The 25,362-nt window shown below is 36.7% G+C and overlaps 1 protein-coding gene across 2 annotated transcripts in view; it reads right to left on the bottom strand.

Moving 5' to 3' along the window:
* Positions 1 to 25,362, bottom strand: part of lmo3 (LIM domain only 3) — a 45,892-nt gene that overhangs the window by 2,471 nt on the left and 18,059 nt on the right. For both annotated transcript variants that reach the window (XM_072377853.1, XM_072377852.1), the window contains exon 3: positions 2,184 to 2,309. In XM_072377853.1, coding sequence (XP_072233954.1) covers positions 2,184 to 2,309 — 126 coding nt within the window. The remainder of the gene's footprint in view (positions 1 to 2,183; positions 2,310 to 25,362) is intronic.

Below are 25,362 nucleotides of genomic sequence, written 5' to 3'. Positions count from 1 at the left end.
GGAGTCTTTTTCCTTTATCATTGCTGACCTTCCTCTGCACTGTCACCCATTGCTTCCAACTGCTCCCATCTACTCTGGCCTTCCGCCAACCTCTGTAGTCTGTGGCCTCCAGCTCTTAAGGGATGAATTGGGCAAGCACTGGCTAGATGATGAGGCTGGACGACAGCCTCATCGATTAGCTGTCCCCCAGGGCTGATCTGTGGCTAACTGCTTGTGGGATGGAGTCTCATATCTCCTTCCTTATTCCTCTCACCCCCTTCTTCACCAACATCCCCTGTGTCCTCAGAACCAGCTCCATGTCTCTGGCTCTAAGAATGTGGTAGCGCTTCCTTTCACTGCTCACGTGGGGAAAATAACAAGTATTGCTGGTGGGAAGGTCACAATGGCAGATTTATGTCTCTTTGAACTGAGTAAAGCCACAGTGGGTGCAGACAGATCACCAATAAGATCCTATATGAATAGGAGTTGTTCACTCCATTCAGCCAGATACCATTTCAAAGTCATGAACAAAGTGAAAAAAAGGAAGGTTAAGGGCTTTGGGTTGGCAAGTGAGAGATTGATGCCAATTCCATGGTGAAGATGACAAAGAGCAAGTAAGTAGTCACAAGTTACATCCACTATTACCTAACAGACTAATCGTCCAATCTGTGTCTTTCTTAATTGGCCTGTTACTTGAGTAAAACCCTTAACAGTTGAGCACAGCAATGCACATTAGAAACTTAAAGTGAGTTCTTGATAAAATCAGAATAATGACTTGCTTTGAGTTCCCTGTTCTCAATCTCCTGGGATACAGTAAGTACTTAATAGAAATTTGATATAAAATGTATATATTTTCAAAATAATTTTCTATCCCAAGTATATATACCACAAATAGTCACAAAAAGTGTTACACCAGAAACCTTGTCAAATGAATGAGCATTAGAACAATGCTTGTAAAGCCATGGTGAACACACACTAATGTTGGCTCAACAGTTCATCAACTGTTACAATGTAAAAAGAAAGATTTGTTTGTGCTTAAATGGGTTTTGGGAGATGTGGGAGAGCATCATTGGTCTGCCTCAGCAAGACATGAATATATGACTACATATGACTTCTTCGATTAGAAGCTGGTTGTGCGCAACCAAGGCTTATGTCTTTACCGTTCTAAATGTGTCTGGTTTGTGTATGTATGTGGATGCCTGTGTCTAAGTATCAGTAACAAGTTTGGGGGAAAAGCTGGGAGAATCACAGGAACACAACAAACCCATGATCTTCCCAACAAATCCTGAAAAACATATTATCTTTTCGTTCATCTGTTCATGCTGTTAAATATGAGACATACAAGCATTCTCTTGATCAGTGTCTATATGGATGGCAGGAGATAACTCATATCTAAGGACAATATGGGTTTTTTATCCATAACTTGTGATACAATTCATATAAGCATCTCGTGCAAAAAATTACATTACAGCAAACATCACAATGAAGTGTTCGGTTATAACAGGGTTTGGTAAACACAGTTTCCTGGTTAGGTTCAGGAATCAAAATCATTGTTAAAGTGAGGAAATAATTACGATTTAGGCCACAGTTAACAACGTATCAGGTTGCTTTAGTGACATGTCAACAGCTATTTGATGATACACCCGCTCAATGTTGCTTATCTTTAAAAATGTGAATATAGATTGCAGTACCACCTGACCCAAATTGACTAATTGATATTTTCCTGTAATCTGGCTGCTCCTATAGAAATGCATGAAGAAAATGACTGTATGAATAATATTTATTTAGCTTTTGTGAGCCAGTCCAATTTAAAAAGCTTAATCACTTTTCATTAATCTACTTCTCTATTCCGTTACAAAATAAATGAGCAGACAACACACAAGAAGGGATGTAACTATTGTTATTATTCATCAGTCTTAATTATGGTACTCACATCCCCTCAGAAGGATTTAGGTAGAGGGTGAGAATTTAGGAGTGATTGAGAATATATGTAAAAAAAACAAACACTGTGCTGAGTCTAGCAAGCACTCCATGGTCTTGGATGTGTTAACATGGCTTACTAAGTGATGCATTCCTTTTGCGAAACCTTTTTAATCAACTACCAAAAGAATGGATTATTTATGCAACAATCTTGCTTCTCTCCTCAGCCATCTGCATGGGCACAGGTATGAGTAGAAGAAGTGTGGTCTAGTCCAGCAACTCACCTTTGATTGCAGAGCTGGCATGCAAAGCAGTCCAGGTGATAGACGTTCTCTTTTGCCCTCATTACCATCTCAAATGCTGGAATTAGCTTACTGCAGGCTGCACAGTTGCCTGTTACACCAAACAACCTGAATCACATACAAGAACAGAACAAAATATACTTGAGTCTTTAATATAAAGCATAATTCAAACTAAAGAAACATTGGAAATTATAAGTTGAACCAGTTGACAGGCACTAAGTTTCCAGTTTCCCACTGATCTCCAGCTTGTAGCTAAAGTTGGCTAAACAAATCCCAGATACACTTGTGTACACAGATGAATTACATATTTGAATGTTTTTTTCCTATAAGTTTTATGTCTATAATTGTATGCCATACCTGTTTCACATTGTTCACATTTCTCTGCATATGACACTAACAGTTGGCATGATGTGATGATAAACTTGTAAAATGAAATGTTAGTAATATGTAATAATAATCTATATTTATTGATTTTTATTTTTCTATTTTAACAGGATTTCCATTTTCAAGACACCATATTCTAATGAACACATTTATTTTGTGCCCATAATTTATTTGTGCACTACATTAAACACACCAAAGTGAGCTGCTGAGACAGATATTGCCTAAGTCCCGGTAAAACAGTATACATAGTAGGATCACAGCTTCTACCACAGAAAAAGATAGAACAAGGCCATCACTACTGCCCAGGGAGGAACCTATTATTTCATGGTCTGCTCCAGGGACATTAATGTGAGCATTCATTAGGAATTCAAGACTGTTACTAAACAGTGACCTAGACTAGGCTACCAAGGGAAAAAATTTCTGATAACAAAATGATATAACAGAATAACCTATTAGGTAGACTTCTTGAGGCATTTTTAGCAGTCGTTGTTAAAATGATAAAACGGCATGCCACTCTCAGAGCCTGTAGGAGATCGCAATCTGATAAATTATCTCAAGGCTTGGGATATGCAGGATTGTTTATTAACCCTCAGAAAGCATGTTTCCCACAGGCAAGGAAGAAGACAGATTGTGCAGTCATAAATTCCTACAAAATTAAGGACCACTGTCAACACACCTTAAGACAATGAAGGATATCTCTTGTAACATGGTCGGTAAGTAGAAAGCAAATAGGATCTATACAAATAATCAGTAGTGACTTAATCAAAAGAAAGGAATAGATTAAACAAACAAAAAAACAAACAACCCCTCCCAAAATAAACAAATTACACCATGCAAATGTGATAGCTGTTTCAAGCTTTTATTTGTTACAATATCTGTTCATTATGTTGTGTTCTTTGGCTAAACCCCAATGTAAAGAAAAGTCAGTGTGTTTTGCTTAATAGTAAAAATTGAACTTTCAACTATAATTATATAATAAATCAACCCCACAAAAATAAAAATATGAAAGGAAAATTAACTAAACACAAGCTAAAGTCCCAACTCCTTGGCATAAAGTGTTCATTTGAAATAATTTAATTGAATAACAATCTCTTAAAATGTTTTGAATCTCTTCAATGACAGGATATTCATAGTGGACTGCTTCAGTATTTCAAATACTGTTTCTTCTTTAAACTAGAACATTTTAAACCTTGTAACTCTTTGATATAATGTTTACATAAAACACTTGCAAGTTTTGATGATTTTATAGTATTTGTTAATATTCTTAAACAATAAATGCACATTTGTAAAGCAATGATGATTTTAGGCTTTATACCCGGATAACATCTTGCCTTCAAAATCTGCAGCATTACAACCAACAGGCTCCTGAAATTAGCCTTAACCATTAAAATTTAATTTCCATGATATTAAACTCATTGTGGGTGGAGAATGGTGACAAAAAAAGTAGAACCTGTCAAAAATTTTAAGATGTTGCATTACTTTCTTTCTCTTCTAATTTAGTCTAATTTTATGGCACAGAACCATGAAATCGGTCTTTCATTTCATGGTACTTAACTTAGTCGGTTAAGACTCTACAATATTACAGTAAGACACTCAAAAATCCCCCACTTTAGACAGCACATGGTGGTAGTGGGATGGAAAACCTTCATCACAGGAGTAAACCAGAATCAAATTCAGGGTAGGTAACCATTTACATATACCAACTGAGTTGAAGAAAAAAGAGAACATTTCATTCTACCAGCATAATACCAAATCATATGTAAAATTCCTCTATTTTACAAAATAAGTTGCTTCTAACACTGAATAACGGTTAAACTGAATTATATTTGTAAAAAGACATGTGCATTGAATTTCAAAGGAAATTGAACTAATTTAGATGACCCAATTATGATACAAAATGGATTTGACAAACAGGACATTCAAACTTTTGGCTTCTTCTATCAATTTGTTTGCTGCAAATCTTATCTGTCCTTATTATTAACTTTAACAACTGCTTAAGAGATTAAAGGTCACCTCCCAACCTATGCTTGCTTGTGAAAACAGTAGATACGCGACCTTGTCAAGGCAAACAGTTTTTCTACTGTCTCCTAAAAACTGAGCCAGAGAAGATGCTCTGTGGGAGCACCAGCACCTTACCAGTTGGGTTTGTTGTGTTTCTGTGGGTCAAAGTCTTGCCTCAAAGTCTTGCCTCTCATTCAAACCAACAGGAAGCCCTTGCTCAAATTACAGGGGAGGAAAATTGATGTAGGCTATCTGCCACTCATAGGAAGATGTTAATCACTGTCCAGGGATGACGCAAACTAAGTATGATTTGATGATAATTAATTGAAAAACACAGGCTCCAATACAATCAGAAGATTCATGTTTTTTATAGCATGCATTCATGTTTTTAATAGTTATTTTGTACTATGATTATTTGTATAATTTGCCTTTTGCTGCTGCCTCTTGGCCAGGTTGTCATTTCAAATAAGAACTGGTTTTCAATCGACTTACCTGAGCAAAAATTAAATAAAAGATGATGATGTACAAGCACCACTGAAATGTAATAAGTAATAAATAAATATATTGTCGCTGTATCTTGTAGCCATATATAGAAAGCTGCTAAATGTGGTTCTGCTAAAAAAGAACAGAAACAGAAAAATAGAACAGCACGTTTGACCTAGACTACATATCCATGGCTGATATGATAGCTTGTATATTAAAAGAGCTTGATAATACCATATGAAATTGAAATGCATACATTTTACAGCCAAAATTGCGTCAATAGTATAAGTTTAATGACAAATCAAAGACAAGAAATTATGTCTTTAGTCCAATGGACTGTAAAACACACTCTGCAGGATCTAAACCCTTTTCAAGAAAGGGGAATGGTGACCCCTGCATTTTTTCTGCATGACAAATCTGAGAAAAAGCTCTGGCATGTCCCCCAAACTATAAACAAATGTGCTCGGGAAGAAGAAAAAAAATTAATAAAAAATACACTTGGATCGTTATGTGAGATGGCTGTTTAAAACTAATCCTTGTAGAAAGTTTTGTAATGTGGGTCAAGTGACTCCTTCATCATTCACCTTGGGCTTCCATAAAATCAACGGCAACAACTGAACCTTTTTAGGCTTAATCTATTCAAAGAGCAGGGGGTATTCTGATAACACCAGTCTTTCAGTTGGTAAAGGAAGAAGAAATTCTATTTATGCTCCTTTTTCTCGCCAACCGTCATCTCCTATCCCTCTCACCACATCAATTGCTCTAACCTCGGCATGCATTCATCAGCTTCTGGATTAGAATTTGTTTCCTCACAAATCATTGATCATTGGCCTATTACTAGGCAAATGACAGTTAATTACCCACTACATTAACCACCGGGACCTGAGGACCGACTCCCTGTGCCATCAGTCAACATGATGAATGTGGCAAGTTCAGTGATGCATGACCGTTCCCTCGTCTGCCTGCCATACACAGAACAACCCACGGATCTCACTTCAAGGCATCCAGGGAAAATCTATGGCAATCTGCATAATTACAGGCTCAGGGTTAATAACAGACAAATGATTTGTTGCATCTCAGCACAGGCGTTTTTAATGGGACTGTTTTTGTCTATTTGATGATCAGCCCTAGTTGGCACCATGCTGCTGTCCCACTTGGAAACAACGATTAATTCTGTCTGTAAAAAAGGAAAATAATGTAAGAAAGAATAGATATATCTGTTATGGCAACTATATTTTGACATAAGCAGGAGAATGCAATCAGAAATGTGGGGTTTTAGATATCACACGTGCTAATGTGAGCTGTGGTGGGTGGAGGAGGGTAGAGATTTACCAGTGGCAGATGTAATCAGACTCTTTTTCAATTTACCCCAACCCACCCCACCCCCTGCATGTGAGATTGTCAGTGATTAAGAAACTCCAGGGCCAAAATTATTTAAATTACCACAGGCATGACCCAGGAATTGTCACTAGGATAAGATTTTCCTCCTTGAGTGCCCTTACTTGTCTGGCTGCCAGCTCTATCAGCTCTCATCTGCACCTGGACTGTGATATCCAAATGATGAATTATGGCATGCTTTTTGAGAGACTGCAGACCATATGGAGGTACACACCACTGAGCCTGTAGAGCAGCTACTGATTTCTACCTAATTACCTCCTATAGAATCTCCTTAAAAAGGTTGAAAAACACTTGTCATTCCACATAATTGGTATTTAAACCTGTGAGGGAGAAAAGATAAAAGTGTTTGTTGCAGTCACGTCCATGTAACAATTAGAAATTAGTTAGAATTTATGGAGCCTGTTAGTAGCCACATACAAGAAAAAAAATCGTATTTTGTGGCCATGATTCACTACATTGAGTACACCGGATGCAATGTGACCTAGTTATTCTGTTAACAAGTTTGAATCATTTTTTATTTTAGGTTCTGTTCTGGTTAGGCAGGGCAGCGTAACGTTACCATCTGCACCACTATGCCTGGAACACATTAGACTAAGCCTTGGAGCCGGCTAATGAAACTAAAACACAGCATTATCTAAATAGACCTACATCTAATACTCAGAACAGTCACAATAATCTGTTAAACACTTTTCTATCACAGGAACCAAGGACTAAATAAAATGTCTGGAAGATATTTTACCTCCCAAACCATAAAGTACTTATTAGAGAGCATTTGTACCGTACATATCTGATTGATTGTGTGCTCCCTGCATCTTATTTAATATTTTTCATTTCAGTCACAATATCGGTTTATCTCTACCATAACTGGTAAAATCAGTTCCACTTGGCTAAACATAACTAATTCAACACAAGCTGTGTTGTCAAGCAAGCTTGAGACAGAATAAGAGGAGAGAGTATGAGAACAAACAGTATATTATGAGAACAAAGCAATAAGCCAAATAATTAAATCTAATTATTTCAAAGCTGTTACACATTCCCTGACAAATTTCAAACAACCACACCTCAGCACAACCTTCTAGGATGTTGAAACACACCAGTGAATGCACCTGAAGTGTCCTCTTTGTTTTGCTGCTTTGTGTCTGTATACTGTAGACAGCCAAATGCAATCTCAATTCAGCAGTGAGGAGAGATGCTGTTTTTTCACACTTCAACAGACGAATTTGCCCAATTCTTAGTGTACTTTATGCCTCAATGAAAGTGCATAACATTAATATCTAAAGGAACCTTTTAATTCTTAGACAAAAATGACATGGGCGTAAAAGTAATTGGTACTTTCCTTGGCTTTGAGAGTGTTGCTACTTGATCCACTGGAACAGCACATCTGATTAACACATCAAACACTGAGTAACATTATGATTATGAAGTCAAAGAAAACAGCAGTGTACATGCAGGAAACTATAATGTTTCCTTTAAAAGCTGATTTTTCAGATCTTAAAATGAGAAATGAATATGAAAAAATCCTTTTTTTCAGAGACTCCAAGTCATATTAAAAGGAGGCAACCTCCTAGAGTGCAAACCGTGACATCAAAGATGAAAGGCTACTTTAATATGCTGACTCTTTTTATATTCTCTTGTATTCTATTGTACACAAATGAACCAAATGTGTGTGCAAAATAATAAAAGACCATACAAAATAACTCAAACATGCCATTAAATTAGGGCCTTGTATCAATCAAAATAGATGTATCAAGACACTGTTTCTCGTTATGTTTGCTCTCACAGGACTTTTCTTTCTTTAATATCCTCACATTTAATCCATTCTTCATCTGAAATGAATCAACTGTGAGCACAACAGCCTCTTAACCTGTTCAGCCCCAGGAGTCTTTCTGGGGTTCCTGCTCGAAAATGATATGCTCAAAATGAATTGAGTAATTCTTTGCAATTAAAAACTCTGTGTAAACCATCTTGGTATCAAAATAAAGGTAACACTTGTGAGACTTTATCAGAACAGGATCAAACCGGATGTTCTCCTCCTGCCCTTAGTGCCAGGGGCGTTGAGGGTTGCATTATCCATTAATTTTTTCAAAATGAATAGATACATTCAGTGTAAGCAAATTTTTTCACAGAAAAGGATACAGTTTGCATGATGCCATGCTTTGTTCTTGCTATGTCATGTCTCAGGTGAATTCTAGAGTACTTATAGTAGTGAGAATGCATGTCCAGTGGAGAATCTCTTGCTGAGGAGAGTGAACTAACCTGAGCTTAGTCTTAAATAATTCTTCAGTGATGTCAGAAAATGGACTTTTCTAGTTAAACAAAAACTTTAACTAGAGAACTGGAAAATAAATAGCCATAATTTGTGAAATAAAGCTGTTGTTCCAAGGTGAAGGAAAATTTACTTTTTGTGGGATGGGACAGTGAAGTTGCACATATATGACTATCTCACTCTGAAATATAATGCATTACTATAGATGGAATGAAATGATCAAATAAAATAAATCAAAATTCAAATCAGCTGAACTTCTACTGATGAATAATGCAACATACTTTGGTAGTCTTCGGTTATTTAGTAATGGAGAAATAGTTGGCAACCTGACAGCTGCCTTAATGTTCATGAATCGCAGTGTTATGAAGAGGACACTGTATTTGCCCCATTCTGAGCGGAGGATGCCTGACAAATTGATTATCTGTCATATCACATATGTAACAGACTAATATCTAATAATAATACCACCACTTGGAACAAAAGTTATGGTAAAATTAATGATTCCTTGGTGTGCTATTATATAAAATGTATGGATGTATGGATGAAGAAAAGCACTTGCGTTACACAACTGCTTCAAGCTCAGTTGGAGTGTTTACAGAATATGAAGAGTCATTCCAGAATCCAGCTACGGTAATATTTTGTAACATTACACTTGTTACTATTAATACAGAAAAAATACCTTCTCTTTATTTTGGAGGGAATATAAATGGCTGGCCTATTATGTTGCATTTTTTGTTATGTCTGCTTCAATGTGTCAAATTGTGGTAGTTGGTTTTCTCTCTACTCCTGCAAAAATTAAAATTAATCATGTCAATACCCCTCTCTGTTGCTGCAGTACTTAAACCACAGTAATGTGTCAGTGCCCTTGATTGAAACCAAAGAGGTCTTTATCATTTTTTCTCCCCTTTTAAAAAAAAACCTTCACACCACACAATACGTTAGAAGCAAGGTAACAAATTAAAAGCTTTTCACTTCTTCTTATTTAGCAGAGCTGCATCTGGCTCCATTTTGAAGAGGGTATGATGAAATATATTCAAACCTCTGCCTTCAACAGTTATCGCTATCGACAAACCTGAGATCCCAACTTGGGTTTCATAATGTTGCACTAGCCTTGAAATTATCAGCACAACATATGTACATGAATCATTGCTTTTCAAAGCTAATGTAGCTAATCTAAACAGGAAGGAAAAGTATGTCCACACAGTTAACATGATGAATTTAAATCTACATTTAAACTATGTAAACTGCCACTGCAGAATCAAGCTAGCTTGAATTATCAGTTTCGAAAAAATCTAAACTGAATATAATTCAAGAATGATTTTTTTTGTTTTACCAAAAACGTAACACTTGAAGCTCTAATTCTACAAAAAATTGTAGGAAAAAAAACCTGTCAAAAAAAGTTAGTTTGCTTCATAATATCTTCATAGTATCTTGTCCTCCCAACAGCATCTGCCTGTGATTCCAAGTTACAAGTGCAATCATGGAGCCTGTTGAGCTGAAATATTAGGAAAATGCTTAGTAATTCCTCACCTCTAAAGTTCAAAAAGAATACTGCATCAACAAGAGAAATGGCTTGTTGGGGAGTATTTTTAGACAGTTAATCCACATTTGATACCCGAGTATCTCAAGCAGCAGAATACTTTTTCAGACTCAATTTATATATTTTTTCCAGTTCATTCAAATCTGACTGCAATCATCTTGAATTCAACTGTATACAACCCACAAACCAATGAGATTTTAAACTGTCAGCAAAGCCCTGTAACATGAGTAGCCAAACAACTAAAGCGGTAAACTGATTCATTCTTAACATAGACAGCAACAATGACTAATTTACTAATGAAGCCAGGGCATATTAGTGAGATGGTTCAGACAGTCAGAAGGCAAGTGATACTGAGTTTAGATAGGCATGCTGTTTCAGTATGATTAAATGCCAAGTTGTTCTACTAACATATAGAAATAAAAGGCTTTCAGTTTAGTTAGCCATGTTCTTCACCTCAATGGTGTTTTGATATTCCTTAATGGTAATATTGCTTGATTGCATATTTGTAATGATTAAAGATCAGCTTTTTCAGTATTAGTATTATAAAATTCATTGACAGACCCTTTACTACATACTACCTTTGACTTGTAAGTTTTTTTGGATTACTTTTGAAAATAGTAAATGAAACACAGTAACTTCAGAATACACACATTTGCAAGATTGGAAATATTGAAGTAATTGCTAAATGTAAACAGTGGAGTTGGCAGGTTAATGGCAGCCAAGGTTTACTAAGCAGAGAGTCATAATTAGGGTGTGCAGAGCTTTTAACATCTACTGTATGTGGCATCTATATTATGGAGCTGGTGCCTGCCCCAGTTGCCATTGGGCGAGAGGCAGGCACCAGTATACCCTGGAGAAGTCAGAAGAAGTTTACAGCTTGTGGTGGTTAAATTAAATGTTTGTTGTAGTTCAATTTAATTTTACTTGAAAATACTGTATACAGCATTGGACATCAAAGTCATTCAGTGCAGCTGAAGGTTATCACACCTTCCAATGTTTACCTGGAAGCTTTAGCTAAAAGCTAAAAACTATTCCAATCACTGCCTTGGGTCTATGTGTTACAATCTGTGAGCAGCAATTTCTTTTCATATGTATATTAATCTATTATTAACATAAAAGGACAAATCTGAATAATCTGCCAATAATTACAAGTTATAATTGTTGTCACTGTTGTTTACCTTTTAGTTCTCATTTTCCTTGATCTATGAGTTATTTCATTCATACAATGTCAGAAAATATTGTAAAGAGCTCTGGTGTCCTTTTTTAGTAGATTGCATCAAATGTTCAACATAGCAATATGTACAGACATTAAAGCAGAAAATAATAGCCTGATTACAATGAGTAATAATCTATTTTCATCATTACAAAGAACACGATGATATATAATTAAGATGTATCTTCTACAAATACATTTGCTATACCTCCATGACCTTAACATGATGAAATCTGTGCATGGATGATAATGCATGATAATGTTTGAATGAATGAATTTTCTACTGTGGATCAAAGTGCCTGAGGGACTAAATCTGAAATATATGTTACTCCGGGTAATTTAATTGATAAAGTAAAGAATACAGTTACATAGATTTTTCATAGCTGTGCTTATTCCAGTTTGTGATGTTGAAAACTCATTAGCAGAGATGACATGGCTGTTGACACAAATGACCAAAAACTGAATACGTAAATTGTTCCATATTCTGATGGTAAGCTAGTACTTTGCTAAGAGTAGAAGAAGATGATAGATCCAGGCCAGTAATATTCAAAAGGCAGCAAACCCTCTATAGTAGTGACTTGATGTCTCCAAATGCGAAATCCTTATTAGTGTCTACACAGAAAACATGATCAGCTGCATCTAATGATTTGTATATACTCATAGTTTCCTTTGTATAAACACTGGATAGACATCATGCTTTGCAATTTCTCCCTTAGAAAATGTCTAGCGTCAGGGTATGATAATTTCTCTGCATATTTGATTAACTGATTAACCACTGTCTAAGACAGAGCTAGCTGTAACTCGTGTCTTGTACAGTACGTTTACAACAGCTGTAACTTATGTTGTAAAGTATAACTTGTTGTGTGCATTTTTACATGAAACTAACATTATAGTCATGTTATTGATCACAAAAATTGCCAGAAAAGAAGCAAAAATCATTGTCAGTCTACGTTTTTCTCAAGTCAGTATCAAAATGCTGAAGTATAAAATTGCATACTATGGATTATTTATTTATTCAAAATACAAGAATTTACAAAAACAAAATGTTTATTTAAAATATTTCTCATAATCTCGTAACTGCTAACTGTGGTATTAACTCCTGGATGCACATGCAGTAAAATATGTTGTCAAGAAACCCTGAATCTAACAACCAAATTCAAATGTGAAATATTTCAATATATCTGAAAATAAAAGTACTATAGAAAACTTATATGTGGTATTTTTCAAGTCTTGTTTATTTTTTGTTTGACACAAAAAGCTGGGTCTTTTAGTTTCAGTGTATGAGTGACCCATCAGTTCATGCGCTATATGAGCCAAAGACGAAAAAAAGGAATTGTAAAGGAAAATTACAATTGTAATGAGTGCTTGTATTTACACGTGATTATTCAGTCATTTGAAGATACAAGACATCAAAATTCAGCAAGATACATTTTTAGATGTTACAAATTATTACTAGATTGATTGCAATCAATTTCAGATCAATCAATTATAATTGTAAGGCCAATAAAAAAAGTCTTTACATGTTTGTCTGTGACATTGATTTGAACTGATCAGTGTATTTTTAAATTCTTACACCCTGATGCTGTTGGATATAGATAGCCCCAAACTGTCCTAAAAACAGCAAACTAAGAAGAAGCCAGACAATCACCAGCCAAGAAAAGTGTGCAAGGAGTCAACTCAATGCAACCCAATGGTGAAGAAACGAGAGTTTTGAACTCCATGTTCCAGCTCCATGTTCTTTTATCTTAAATATTGCCTTTTAGCTTTTTTTCTTTAATGTAGAGATCAGAAGATAAATAAAAAAATAAAAGGAAATGATCAATACATGTGCCAAATCTGAATAAAAAAATGGATTCGTCATCATGAACATATCTTGCATCCTAACACTAAAGAGGAAATGAAACACAATTGTTATTTTGGGCCTGTGTGATTAGTGAAGTCATTTGGCAGGATGTTTCTGCAGCTACCACCTACAGTTATAGTGTGCAGCCTTGCACTCTCACCCACTGATCAAGCCTTCTTAATGCAATCAAGGCGACTAAAAAAAATCACCACACTTACACATGGATGCTGTTCTGACAGCATGCTTTCAGATGGCTTTGATTGCCTATTTAGTATTTCACAGATTAAATGTGTAAAGAGGATGCAATCAATTCAGCACCCCCTCTACAGTCACTGCTGCCTCTTAACCCCTATTGGCACAGATAGACATCAGCATCAGATATAAAAGAAGGTATGACATCAACACATTGACTATTTGGCTTTGGAGGTATGGCTCCGATGCCCTTTCAATAGTGAGTCTTTGTATTGATTGACATGATGAAATTTAGTTTCAGGTAGAATTATGTTGACCCAACCAAAAAATATATTGAATGGACTAAACAGAATTATTTCTGACTGAAAGAAAGCTATATAATTGTGTGAATTTGTTTCATGTTTTTGAAGTAATTTTTTGGGTGAATTCCAAAAGATAAAAAAAAATCAAGTGAAAGAACAAAAGAAAAAATTTATTCTTGTGGATGGAGCAGAACCAAATCTTCTGTATCAAGACAGAAAAAATATGTGATACAGTGGCTATAGTTATTTGCGCAGAGATATGTAAAGTTAAAGCTTTAAGGTTGCTGAATGTTAGTCAATTTGCCCAGGCTGAGAAAGCAGTATGTAGCATTAGCGTTCCTCTCTTTTTGTTATCTTCCTTATCAATGAATCTGATGGTTACAATTGCGATGTTTACATCTCATTTTACAAAAACATGGCACTGTAGCTGGGACTGGCTAAGCTTGAAAACCTCTCATTGTGATATGGATTATCACTAACACTCAGGTTCAACTCTACACAAAATATCCAACCCATATTTTGACCTCAGTGGTTTTTATGAAGGGGTGCAGGCCATGGAATTATGTTAAAAAATTGTTGACAAAAACAACAACAGCCTGATAATTTCCAGTGCTTTCCCACATGTTGGTGTATAAAAGGTTTCCACTGTGGCATTTACTTCCCAGGTCAGAATGGTAAATGGACTGTACTTTTATAGCACTAGTCTAGCAGACAACTCAAAGCACTTTTACACTACATGCCACATTCACCAATTCACTCCTTAGTCAATACATTTTTTTCCGACACAGTGTTTTTCTCTGTCACATACACCTATAAAGATCATCCAGGAGTCATACCACTGACCTTCCAATTGATAGACGACTGCTCGTCCTCCTGAGCTACAGCTGCCCCAGAACAAAGTAACTTGGTCAGCACTGTTCACTGCAGAGATCTGGCTGTTGAGGTTGCAGCTGGATAACAGTGGGTGGGTGCACAATAGTGTCTGGCAGTTACGCTAGGCTGCCCACTAATTGAGAAGTCACTCAGGGGTTCAGCTCAGGCCTCAGACCTCTGACTATACTATCGAAATAACAGCTCTAAGTGGGACTGACACCAACCAATCAGTATTTTCAAATCCTGCTTTCCACAGCGCTGCCCTTGCCCCTGTCCCCCAACACCTCTGTGTTCTAACACCTGCAGCCAGTTCCATTCTCCCTGGCTAGTACTCATCACCATATCTTCCTATGTCCCACCCCTACTTAATCTCCATAAAGGCCCCATTAACCAGGGTTACGACAGAGTGCAAGACTGAAGCCTGCCAGATCCACACACACCATCACAAGATCCACATGCACCAACTCTTATTACTGGTGAGTTGAAGTGACTGAGAGCACCTCAAGCTCAGTGTAATGTGTGCAAACACGATTCTTCCATACATTTATAACAGTACTTGACTTCATCTCGTATACTTCCATTAACAATATGAGTCAACCTCCTTAATTGAAAATAGTGTTGGGCAAAAACTGTGGCTGAAAGTGGCCACACTGTTTCATTACTTAGTTTCTTTTTTATTTTATTTTAGCAATTTCTGTACTACAATGGCCGTTATGTAACTTAGTTACTGAGTTCTGGGAAGTACTGACAGCAAAGAAGCCAAAGTGTTTACCTTGTAGCAGTGAGTGAGAAATAGCAATGGTTTTAACAGATTCATTCAATGACTGTGAATGCAGTCATTCACATATTGGCCACTTTTCCATGAATGTTCCGACAGAACTTTATTGTGAAATACCAGTAAAAGTGATGGAGAGAGCTATCTTGTGCACAATTTTTGTTATTCACATGAGATTAAGGAGTACATCAAGTGTGCTATCACTTAAGTTCTCACAGAGTCATAGTTTTCTCATAACAAAATGCCAAATCATTGAAATATTCAAGTCAGTGAGGCAGACACCCAATAATTGTATAAAACACAGTGGTGATGGAAGTAAATGAAAATGACATTTTCTTAACATTTAAACTTACTGAACAGTAAGCGTTATGATGACTTTAACTGTTAAATTGCATTAGTTTAACAGCAAAATTGTTATCAACTTGATAAAAATTAATTTCACGCTAACAAACACAGCACTGTGTTAATAGTCAGGGAGCCACAGTCGGTAAAGTGGTCATTAGTCAGGAGACCTGGGATTCAATCCCCAGCCCTTCCACGAGTCAAAGGGTTGGGGAGACACAGGCAAGACACTAAACCCCAAAGTTGCCCCAATATATTCATTGGTGTGTGATTCTAGAGAATGATGAGTGCTGCATACATAGAGTGCATATATGATATATAAGTGCTTGTGTAAAGGGGAAAAAAAAAGATACATCATAAAGCATTTTGTAAAATGTAGACGGGTTAAAAGGTGCTTTGTGAGTGGAGTGTGGACTATTTACAATTTAAAACAAAATGGAATACTGATAGGCACTCAAAGACAGCAGAAACTGCAGCTACAGTTAAACATTTTCAATCTCTGTAGTTCAGTTGGCTGTGAAAAAAAAATATTGCGTGCTGCAGTTATCATAGATAACACCATGAAAGAAAAGTACAGCATTCAGCATTGTAATTTATTTAATAATGCAGTGTCCTTGGTACTTCTGAACAACTGATCATAAGCCAAATGAACCCGCTCGCACTGTGCATGCCGATCTGATAATGTGACTGCTGTAGTCCAGACTTGTACCATGTTGTAAGATTACATCCCAAAATGTTACAGAAAAGCACCATAGCACTCATTTAAACATGTTTACAATATATGGAAATCAATTGCACATCTAAATCTTCTTTTAAAGGATGTAATATGTTCCTCTATCATAACAGATATATTAGAAGTGAATATGGAGGCTGATCCCAGAGCAGACGGGACAGGGAGAGAGAAATTAATATTTTTTGCCTGCAACAGACCCTCCTAACCTTTTGCCTCACCTGCCCCAGCTGATCCCAGACCAGAACCCTGATTTCAGACTTATTCTCTGCCCTAACTACCTTCATCTTGGCAGCTCTAAAACTGAGCTGATAAGAGCGGTGTTTGCACTGATACCTGCACACACAAACATAGATTCAAGGCTATACAGAGCGCCTGACTAACAGGTGTTCACTCTCTCTCCTTCTTTATCCTCAATCGCTATGCATTTCTTCCTCATCTGCTCCATCTTCTCTCTCCATTCTCTTGTTGCCGGACACAAAGCAACACCCTCATCTGTGATCTGCTCCAGCAGAGCACATGAATCATGCAGGGTTGTATTTGATGCTACCCAACAAAAGACAACTTTTTTTTTTGTTACGTAAAGCGAATTTGCATGGATAGTTAAAAACTGTGTTGTCTTATCTCTCAAACATCTCTTCCAACACCATTTTAAACTGTCTTGTTTGTGTCTGTTTTGGGGATTTTTTTCTTCCTGTATTCCTTTTTACTTTTTTATGGATTAACATGAAGATGTGTTATTATTCAAGTTGGATACTATGGGTGACTCTTAAATGCATGTCCCTGAAACAACACAAACACTATTGTATGCCAAACACTGTTGGGCTGTTTAGGGTTGATACTGCACCTTACTGTGTGTCAAACAGCAAGGCTGTTATCATGCTTTCACATGCCTGCTGAGTGGAAGTGGCAGCCAAATATGTGGCAGTTCTCCAGCCAGCGGTGTGTTCCAGGGAAGGCATGTGGCCTGTGCTGAACAGGCAATGATCACAGTGGTATCTTTTCCCACTCACAACTTTAAACATGACAAAATATCTGCTGTAAACTGCAGATTATTAGTAGTTATTCCATAATAAGAACGCTCAGCTCTCCTACAGGCATAGTCCTTTCTTTAGTTATTTTAGTGTTTTAAGTTATTGCACTGCATCTCAAAAGGGTAATGCCCTGTTGTTAGACCACACAGAATTTATTGTTGGATGGGAATATTCTCATAAGACCAGGCATCTTCTTAATATTATTGAGTACCAAGAACTTGGACAAAGTAGTATCCCTCTATGCCCAAAAAGGTTTTGCAAGGGTTAAATGGAGGTACCTTTTCTTGGTAATTATTTTTTTGCTGGGTGAGGTGACTAAATGAATCACTGGTGGTTGCAGTGCAAATAAATAACACGCTATTGCCTTCTTTCTGTCTCCAGAGAAGCATGAGACAAGATTGCCCACTTTTGCCCCGTTTACAAAAAAACAACAAAAAAACAAACAAGCTGTCTGACTATGCTCAGAGGAGAACCTTCAAAAGCATCACACAGCATGTGGAGGATTTGCTCCTGAAGGTAATGATGGCAGTCCTATAAGATTTGATAGCGCTTCAAAGCAGAAACTGCAATTCCATTTTACCACTGCTTCGAAGCTTTTCAGTGCGGAAAAAAATCCAATGACATATGACGTCCAACACAGCAACCGCCTCATTCCCTGAATGAATCACCTCACTGCGGTGCGGTTCTACTGTGGCAATCAGGTGATTAATTGACACTGCCCCTATCTCGATTCTGACAAGTCGAGAAAGTTTGAAATTTTAGCGCCTTCAACACTTTATAACCGTGATGAACAATGGACAAATTCTGGGTTTGTTGTAGTAGGTATGTGCATTGTTGCTTTTAAGTTGTTATCATTGCACTTTGTATTGATTATCATTACGCCAGCTTCATCTGTTCCTTATGACAGAATGTTCTCAAAGTGTGAAGATGTTTGTGAGCAAAAAGAGAAACTGTCTGAATCCAGAAACTGTTGAAATAAACCATGTCCGTCCATGAAAATCTTGTTCCCCATCCCTCATAATAACCCCCGCCATAGTTACACAAGCACACCCAACCTATGCCATATTTTCCCAGCACATTCTGTTTCCCAAGCACTTTCTCCAAAGTTACACCCATCCATCCCTCTTTATTTGTAAAAAGAACATGACAATATATAAAGCCTCCTGTCCACCAACTAGCTTGCCTTATTTTACTGCAGTCTTACTTTTTGCCAGGAGAGGTCACTGTAACTGAAGCTTCAAGTGATTAACCCATTTTTAAAACAATTGTCTCAAGTGGTTCAGTGCTTCAGAAAGCTTAATTTGCCCATCACTAGCTGAAGGTGTAAGAGAACACAAACGCTGGATTCTTGCAAAGAGAGCAGGCTTACCAGGTGGTAAAATGACAACAGGATTTATTAATCAAACTGAAGCACTGCTGGAGCAAGATAAAAAAAAAGTTAACTGAAGGAACAAAAACGCAGAAACAGCTGATGTACTGAGTATGGGCGAGTGACAGGATTACAAGAATGATCTGGCACTGAACAAAAGAAAATCTGGAGGATATATACTGAGGGAGGTGATTACAAACAAGGATCAGGTGTGGCAATCAGAAACCGAAGCCCAGTCGCGAACAGGAAGCAATAACATCATAATTAGCATGGGGTAATCTCTTAAAAATAAAACAAGGGGCAAGGAAATTAAAGTGCGAAAAGTAACCAAGACACCAAAAGACAAAGACAAACTCGAAAATTCATACACCACGATAAAACCAGTTCGCTCACTGCCTTAAGTTTTCAATACCTTTGAACAGTTTAGCCAACCCTTTAGTTACAAACTCAATTACCAAAAAAACCCCAAAGGGTTGCAAACAATAAACTCCTTAGATAAGCACCTTCCACATTTTCCAACATCAATAAATTGGTCTGGTGAGAGATTTAGCTATTTGGGGGTTTTATCACAACATCTAAATTCAGCGTGTTCTTTGCAAACTTTTTACTCCTGATCAAAAAAACTGAGAAGGATTTTTAGAGTTAGTCTATTTGATCACTATCCCTTTGTAGGTAAGCTTAGTTAAGATAATTGTCCTTTCTAAATTTCATTATTTCTTCCAGTGATTCCCCTTCACTCATCACAGAGACAAAGACAAGACAAGTCTTTGTCAAAATTTCTTTGAGGTGAGAAACTGGCTAGAATCTGACAAGCAATATCTCAATCTTCTCAGAACAATGGTGGTCTAGCACTCCCTAACTTTAGGTGTTAATTTGCTAAAACTCCTATATTGGATGGGTGACATATGTGACATCCAATCTGCGTGGGTGCACCAGGAAATGGCAGCTTCACACTATTCGTTGTGTTTCACGCTATGCTCCAAACTCGCCCTCCTTTTGAGTCTATCCTCCTTGAAATTATAGAGCCAAGTAAGGAATGCCCTTCCATATAAATTGCATTTAAGTTTAAAAGTGTTTAAAAATAATGTCTTTAAACTTTCAAATCTGGACCTGTCATTTAGAACATCTGTTGTTTTTATTAATATAATAATTTCTTTCTTCATGCATGTTATGCTTGGCATAATACTCTATAATACTCCCTGCTATCTCACTACCAGTTTCTGTTTCATACCTTCTAAAATTCAGACCAAATCTCCTTTATTTACTTTTATAACGTCTCTTCATTTTGCTGCACTGACCAGTCAAAACATCTTGAAGAATGAAGGCACTACGGGACCTGTATTCACTGCTATCAAAGGGATAAAAAGGGAAGAAAATTTCAAATGCTTAGGTTCTGCTATTATCACAAAATATCAGAAACAAAGAGAAAAGTTAAAACAATCCTCTTACCTGTTCAGTGTTGTTGTTTCATAAATATCTATTCAATAAAGTTAACCAGTTAGATTTACCTGCTAAATAAACATATCCCCATATGTGCAATTATAGTAGCAGCTCAGGAAACACTCAATATGAATATACACTAAGAATCTACAACATTTGTCAAGAAGATCTGACACATGGTGAAACATTTTAAAGCTAGTAATGAAGAAGCTGAGGGATTTCACCTAACATGTTAGCACACAATCCTAAAACAATAAATATTCCCTTGACAATTAAAACAAATTGTAAAAATGTTGCCTCTTCTTTGTCAAAGAACTTCTCTTTGGCAGATTATAAATCAGCCATGCTCAAGACCTAAACCGCTCCTTAATCTGTAAAGCCTTGTGGATAATTTCCTATGAGGAAAAGGGAGGTGGTAAGCCATTAATATATGCATGAAAATGACCTGTGGCACACCCAATAAAGACTAGGTAGCAAAGGTTAAATAACCTCAAACTCTACTTGAATTTAATTAAAAACACAAAGAAGAGAATAATTTTAAAGTGGACTGGCACAATTATTTTTTTAGTGAGAGGGACAGTTAGGCGCAGGCTATTCACCAGGCGATATTCTCCTTCCTATAAGGCATTGCACCATCTCCCATTCATTGATCTCAATGTAGATAATTTATTAGGGCCATAAAGGTTAATCTGGAGGGAAAGATGATATCAAATAGTTGGTATGGGAGGTAAAAACCACATGAGTGGTGTTATGCAGTGAAGTTAGAGTTTAAAGTGAGCAGGTAAAGAAGTTCACACTTTGGTGCCATGATCAAAGTGGAGCAGATTTCAGAGTACATTTCAGGCATTTGAAAAGACTGATTATCTTGAATGAATTTCACAAAATGGGACACTATTCAATACAATAAGGTCTGCTTGGTCGAAAATTATTAATAATTAAAGCATGAATATCAAATGATTCACAAAATTATAGCTAATCTAAAAATGATGGATGTGTTTAACTGCAAAAGGTAACTGACTAGACAGGGCTGATTTGCTATGGATTTGCGCTTGCCAAAAACTCTGTTTTAGTATTACATTTTTTTTGTCTATAAAGTGAAGTGGGAATTTAGTGCCTGAAAGGAGTGGACACAATGATTTTTTGTGTTTAGTCCTATATACATTTATAGGGTATTTTTCTTTCAGAATTTGGGCAGGGAAGTATTTAAATCAATACCAATAATATGTTAATAATATACTCGTATTTCAGAGCCTGTTGCACCAGTTGTTAATTGCCAGAAAAGCCTGAGAAGCTAGAGGAAAACAAAGCTAGACAGCTTGCTTTTGCTATTTTAGCTGCTATTGCTAGCAGTGCTGTAGTAGTGCTACAGGTCCAGGATCATTCTCTGTGCACGCAGATAAGCAAAAAGCAACAGGGAATTAAAAATGACCATCCTTACTTATGTTGAATATCCACATATTAGATTTATATCTGATCCACAATTAGATACTCCAGTGACAAAAATCTAATTTTAAAATCAGTATTGGATTAGAACCACTTCAGCCTGGTAATTGTGGTAATTTGAAAATTGTTTTGCAATGTCTAAGCAGGCAAAGTTTTAGGTTTACTTCCAAGGAATAACTTGGAAGAACACATAGAAATTCAGAGGTCCATGCAGTTTGGTTTTTAAGCAAGTCTTTTACTCCCCTGACAGTGTCCCCTTCTCTTTTTCTTTGTATTTCTTCTGTTTTCTTCCTCCTTGTGTTTCTTGTTTGTTCCCTTATGTGACCTTCTGGCTGTTTATGAGCAAAGCGGTGCTCCCTTCTCTGTCCCTCCATGCTCTGCTAAAAGGCGCAATCACATGTGCATCTTTAGCTCACCTACGGCTGTATATCTACTCAAGTTCACCAATCATTCTATGCCAGATTGTTCTTCCAACCACTGCATTTTTTCTACAACCTTTGTATTGAGTTTTTCTAATTTGTTCTTACCTTATTATTTTTAAGCAGGAAAATGTGTCATTGAGATCAAAGATCTCTTGTGCAAGAGTGTAATGGCTGACCTTTACTGTGTGTTCATATTCCCTTTTGCTTCCATCCCAACTCTATGTCAACTCCTATACTAATTTATAACTCCTTTTTTCTGTCTGTCTCACTCTCCCACTATTATCCATGCCTGGCAAACTCAGCCACACCAGGTACCAGTTCTCTACCTGTGTGCTTAAAAGCTCACTTGGCTATGCTCTATCCTTTCAACTTCCTTCAATCTTCTCTGTTCAGATGCCAGCAATTTCAGGCCACTGCTTGCCCCCAGAGCAACATTTCGGTAAAAAAAAAAAAGCAACACTTTGACTCTCTAAACTGTGGTATTTCAATATATATTAGCTGTGGCTGAGCCGTGGCTCCTGATTTAAATATACACTGCAACGTTTGTCTTAATTCCCCTACCCACACAGACAGTAGCCACAGAAATAAGCTGGACCAGTCCCACTGTGCATCTGGACACACACATTGGAGAGCACTGTTTTCTCATATTTTGTAGACCCCCTATATGTCCAAGTGACTAATACATTTCTATACTAAAGCTGAATGAAGACTTCAAAAGATTTAGGGCCTGAGTCCACATGTATGTCAAGTAAATGGATGCAGTCAAAGCTCAAGAAGAAATCAGTCTTCGTCTTACTTATACACAAGAGAGACTAAAATACTAAGGGACCTAACAAGGCTGAATGAGCATCATCATTTATGAAACACTAATACAGGTGTTTCGGCTAAGTTAATTCATATAAAGCCAATCCACAATAAAAGTAACCTCATGGCAATCTAATGTAAAGTCATGACTCTTGAAATGTTTGCGCCAACATTCACCTTGGGCTAAAATTAATTCTATCAAAAGTATTCTGTCAAAAGTTTTAATCTCCCGAGACTTAAGAAATGTATGCTAAGTTATGCTTGTTTTCTTATGCATATTTTAGTAAGTGTGATAAAAGTTGTGTGTCAGGTCCATAAGCATTTGAACATAATCTCCATTTTATAGCTGTGCAGCTTCAGACCACCATACTGAATCTTTTTGTAACCAAGCTCTTGAGTTGCATTCACGGTATATTTTGAGGCATTATCTACCTATTTTAGCAGCATTTTGAAGTTTCCAGAATTCACCTTAAGCTAAGTCTCTAGCAAACACATTATTGATAACCCAAAAGGAGTAAATAAATAGATTTCCAAAATGGTTTATTTACAAGATATTTAAATGAGTGGAATATTAACAATGATTTAAAACATAAAAATCAAAACATAACAAATAAAAAATAATAAAACTTTACTGTCTGAAATGGATTAACTCCGTACTTCCTTTAGCTCTTTGTTTTCTATCTTTTCCAAAAAACTCTACTTTTAAATTAGTATAAATTATATATTGAGAAGCAAATCTTTGGTACACAGGACTGTTCACAATGTTTTAGTAGTGCTAGAAAAATATGTCCGTTGCTATTCTCAAAGAAAATAATAAAAACAGTAAAGAAAACAAATGTGTTTATTTTTTTCATCTGGTAATCTTCCAGATCATTCCTCTTGTAGTAGTTTCTTCAAGAAACCTAGAGACCAGGAATAATCACTACACTGAGATACACCTCTGTTTCCTTCAAATGCCAAAAACAAATGCAAAAAAAAAATTCAGCAATTTTTGTTTTTTAAACTGAGACAGGAAAGTATGAAACCGTAGGTCTGATAGCTGTATGGGGAAGATAACCTCTTTCTATTCCTAAGCACAGATCAGATGAAATCACAACATCGACCACTATATGAACCTTGACCCCACTAAAACCAATTTCATTTTGTGAGATTGGATGGCGGACTCGCGCCACGGTGTTAAGAATGTTAAAGCTGGATTTGTGATGCACACAAACTGAGTGAGGCCAAAAAAGGAACCTGATGAAAAGGTTAGAGGGAAGAAATTGCAGTGACATATCTAAAAGAAACAGGAGCATGTGAGAGTAAGATATTGTATTTCCCTAAGAGCAGTGCTGCAAATAAATTGAGAGAGCAAAATACTTTCCTGCATTGAGTGAAAAAACAAGTCCAAGTTGCCATGTATTTTCTCATACCTGGAGACATTTAAGCTATGCTTCAAATCTTTATCACATACATACTGTATTTATGCCAAAACCACACTGTTAACCAGCACAGCTCGAATGCCATAAAACATTCAGGAATTTCACTGACAAGAGATGTGTCATATTTTGACTGGGAATTACCATCTATCTGATTTTAATCTTTTATCCTCTGAATTTACCAGCCATTTGTCAAGCTGCCACCTGAAATTGAGGACAATGCAGAGATGCAGGGAAAAGACACAGAAAGACAGAGCTAAAAGATAGAGCCCTAACGTATTTATAATACAGCATAATACCTTTAATTCATTGGCAAAGATATGCTCTAGGTTGTGACATATTAATCTTTCATGGTAAAAACAAATATAACTGCAGGATTCTCCACTTTCTCCCACATGCATTGTTCTTATGTTAATCAGCATGTCTCCTCTGCGTAAATGGGGAGTATTGTTTTACAACAGACCCAGCTACGGCCCACTTGCCTTGCCTGGAGTTCTCTTGGGGAGTTGGGTTGGCAGACCCCTCTATTAATTGGTAATAATATGTGCAAAAGAATAGTTTCCAAGTCTCCAAGAGAGTTGAGGCTGGTAAGGGAAAAGGTTTAGTGTGTGGTGTGTGCACATGTGCATGGGTAAGTGAGTGTGACACTAAGTTTTAACCCTTATATTAATGTATAATCAGGTATTCTTCGAATTTTCTTTAGTGACGAAGAGCCTAATTAGAAGCATCAAAGACGGTTGAGACTTGGGAGGAAAATGGAGAACAGTGTGTATTTGTGAAAGATGAAAGAATAAGAAGGTAAAGTGGCAATGCTGACAAGACTAAATACTGCATTCCCCACCTTCAAGTCTCATTGAAAGCTGGAGCAGGAGAGTATCTTTATGTATGC

The sequence above is a fragment of the Leuresthes tenuis genome, unplaced genomic scaffold (assembly GCF_036924035.1).
Source record: "Leuresthes tenuis unplaced genomic scaffold, fLeuTen1.0.hap1 SCAF_23, whole genome shotgun sequence".
Classification (NCBI taxonomy): Eukaryota; Metazoa; Chordata; class Actinopteri; order Atheriniformes; family Atherinopsidae; genus Leuresthes; species Leuresthes tenuis.
This window is presented reverse-complemented; position numbering and strand designations above follow the sequence as displayed.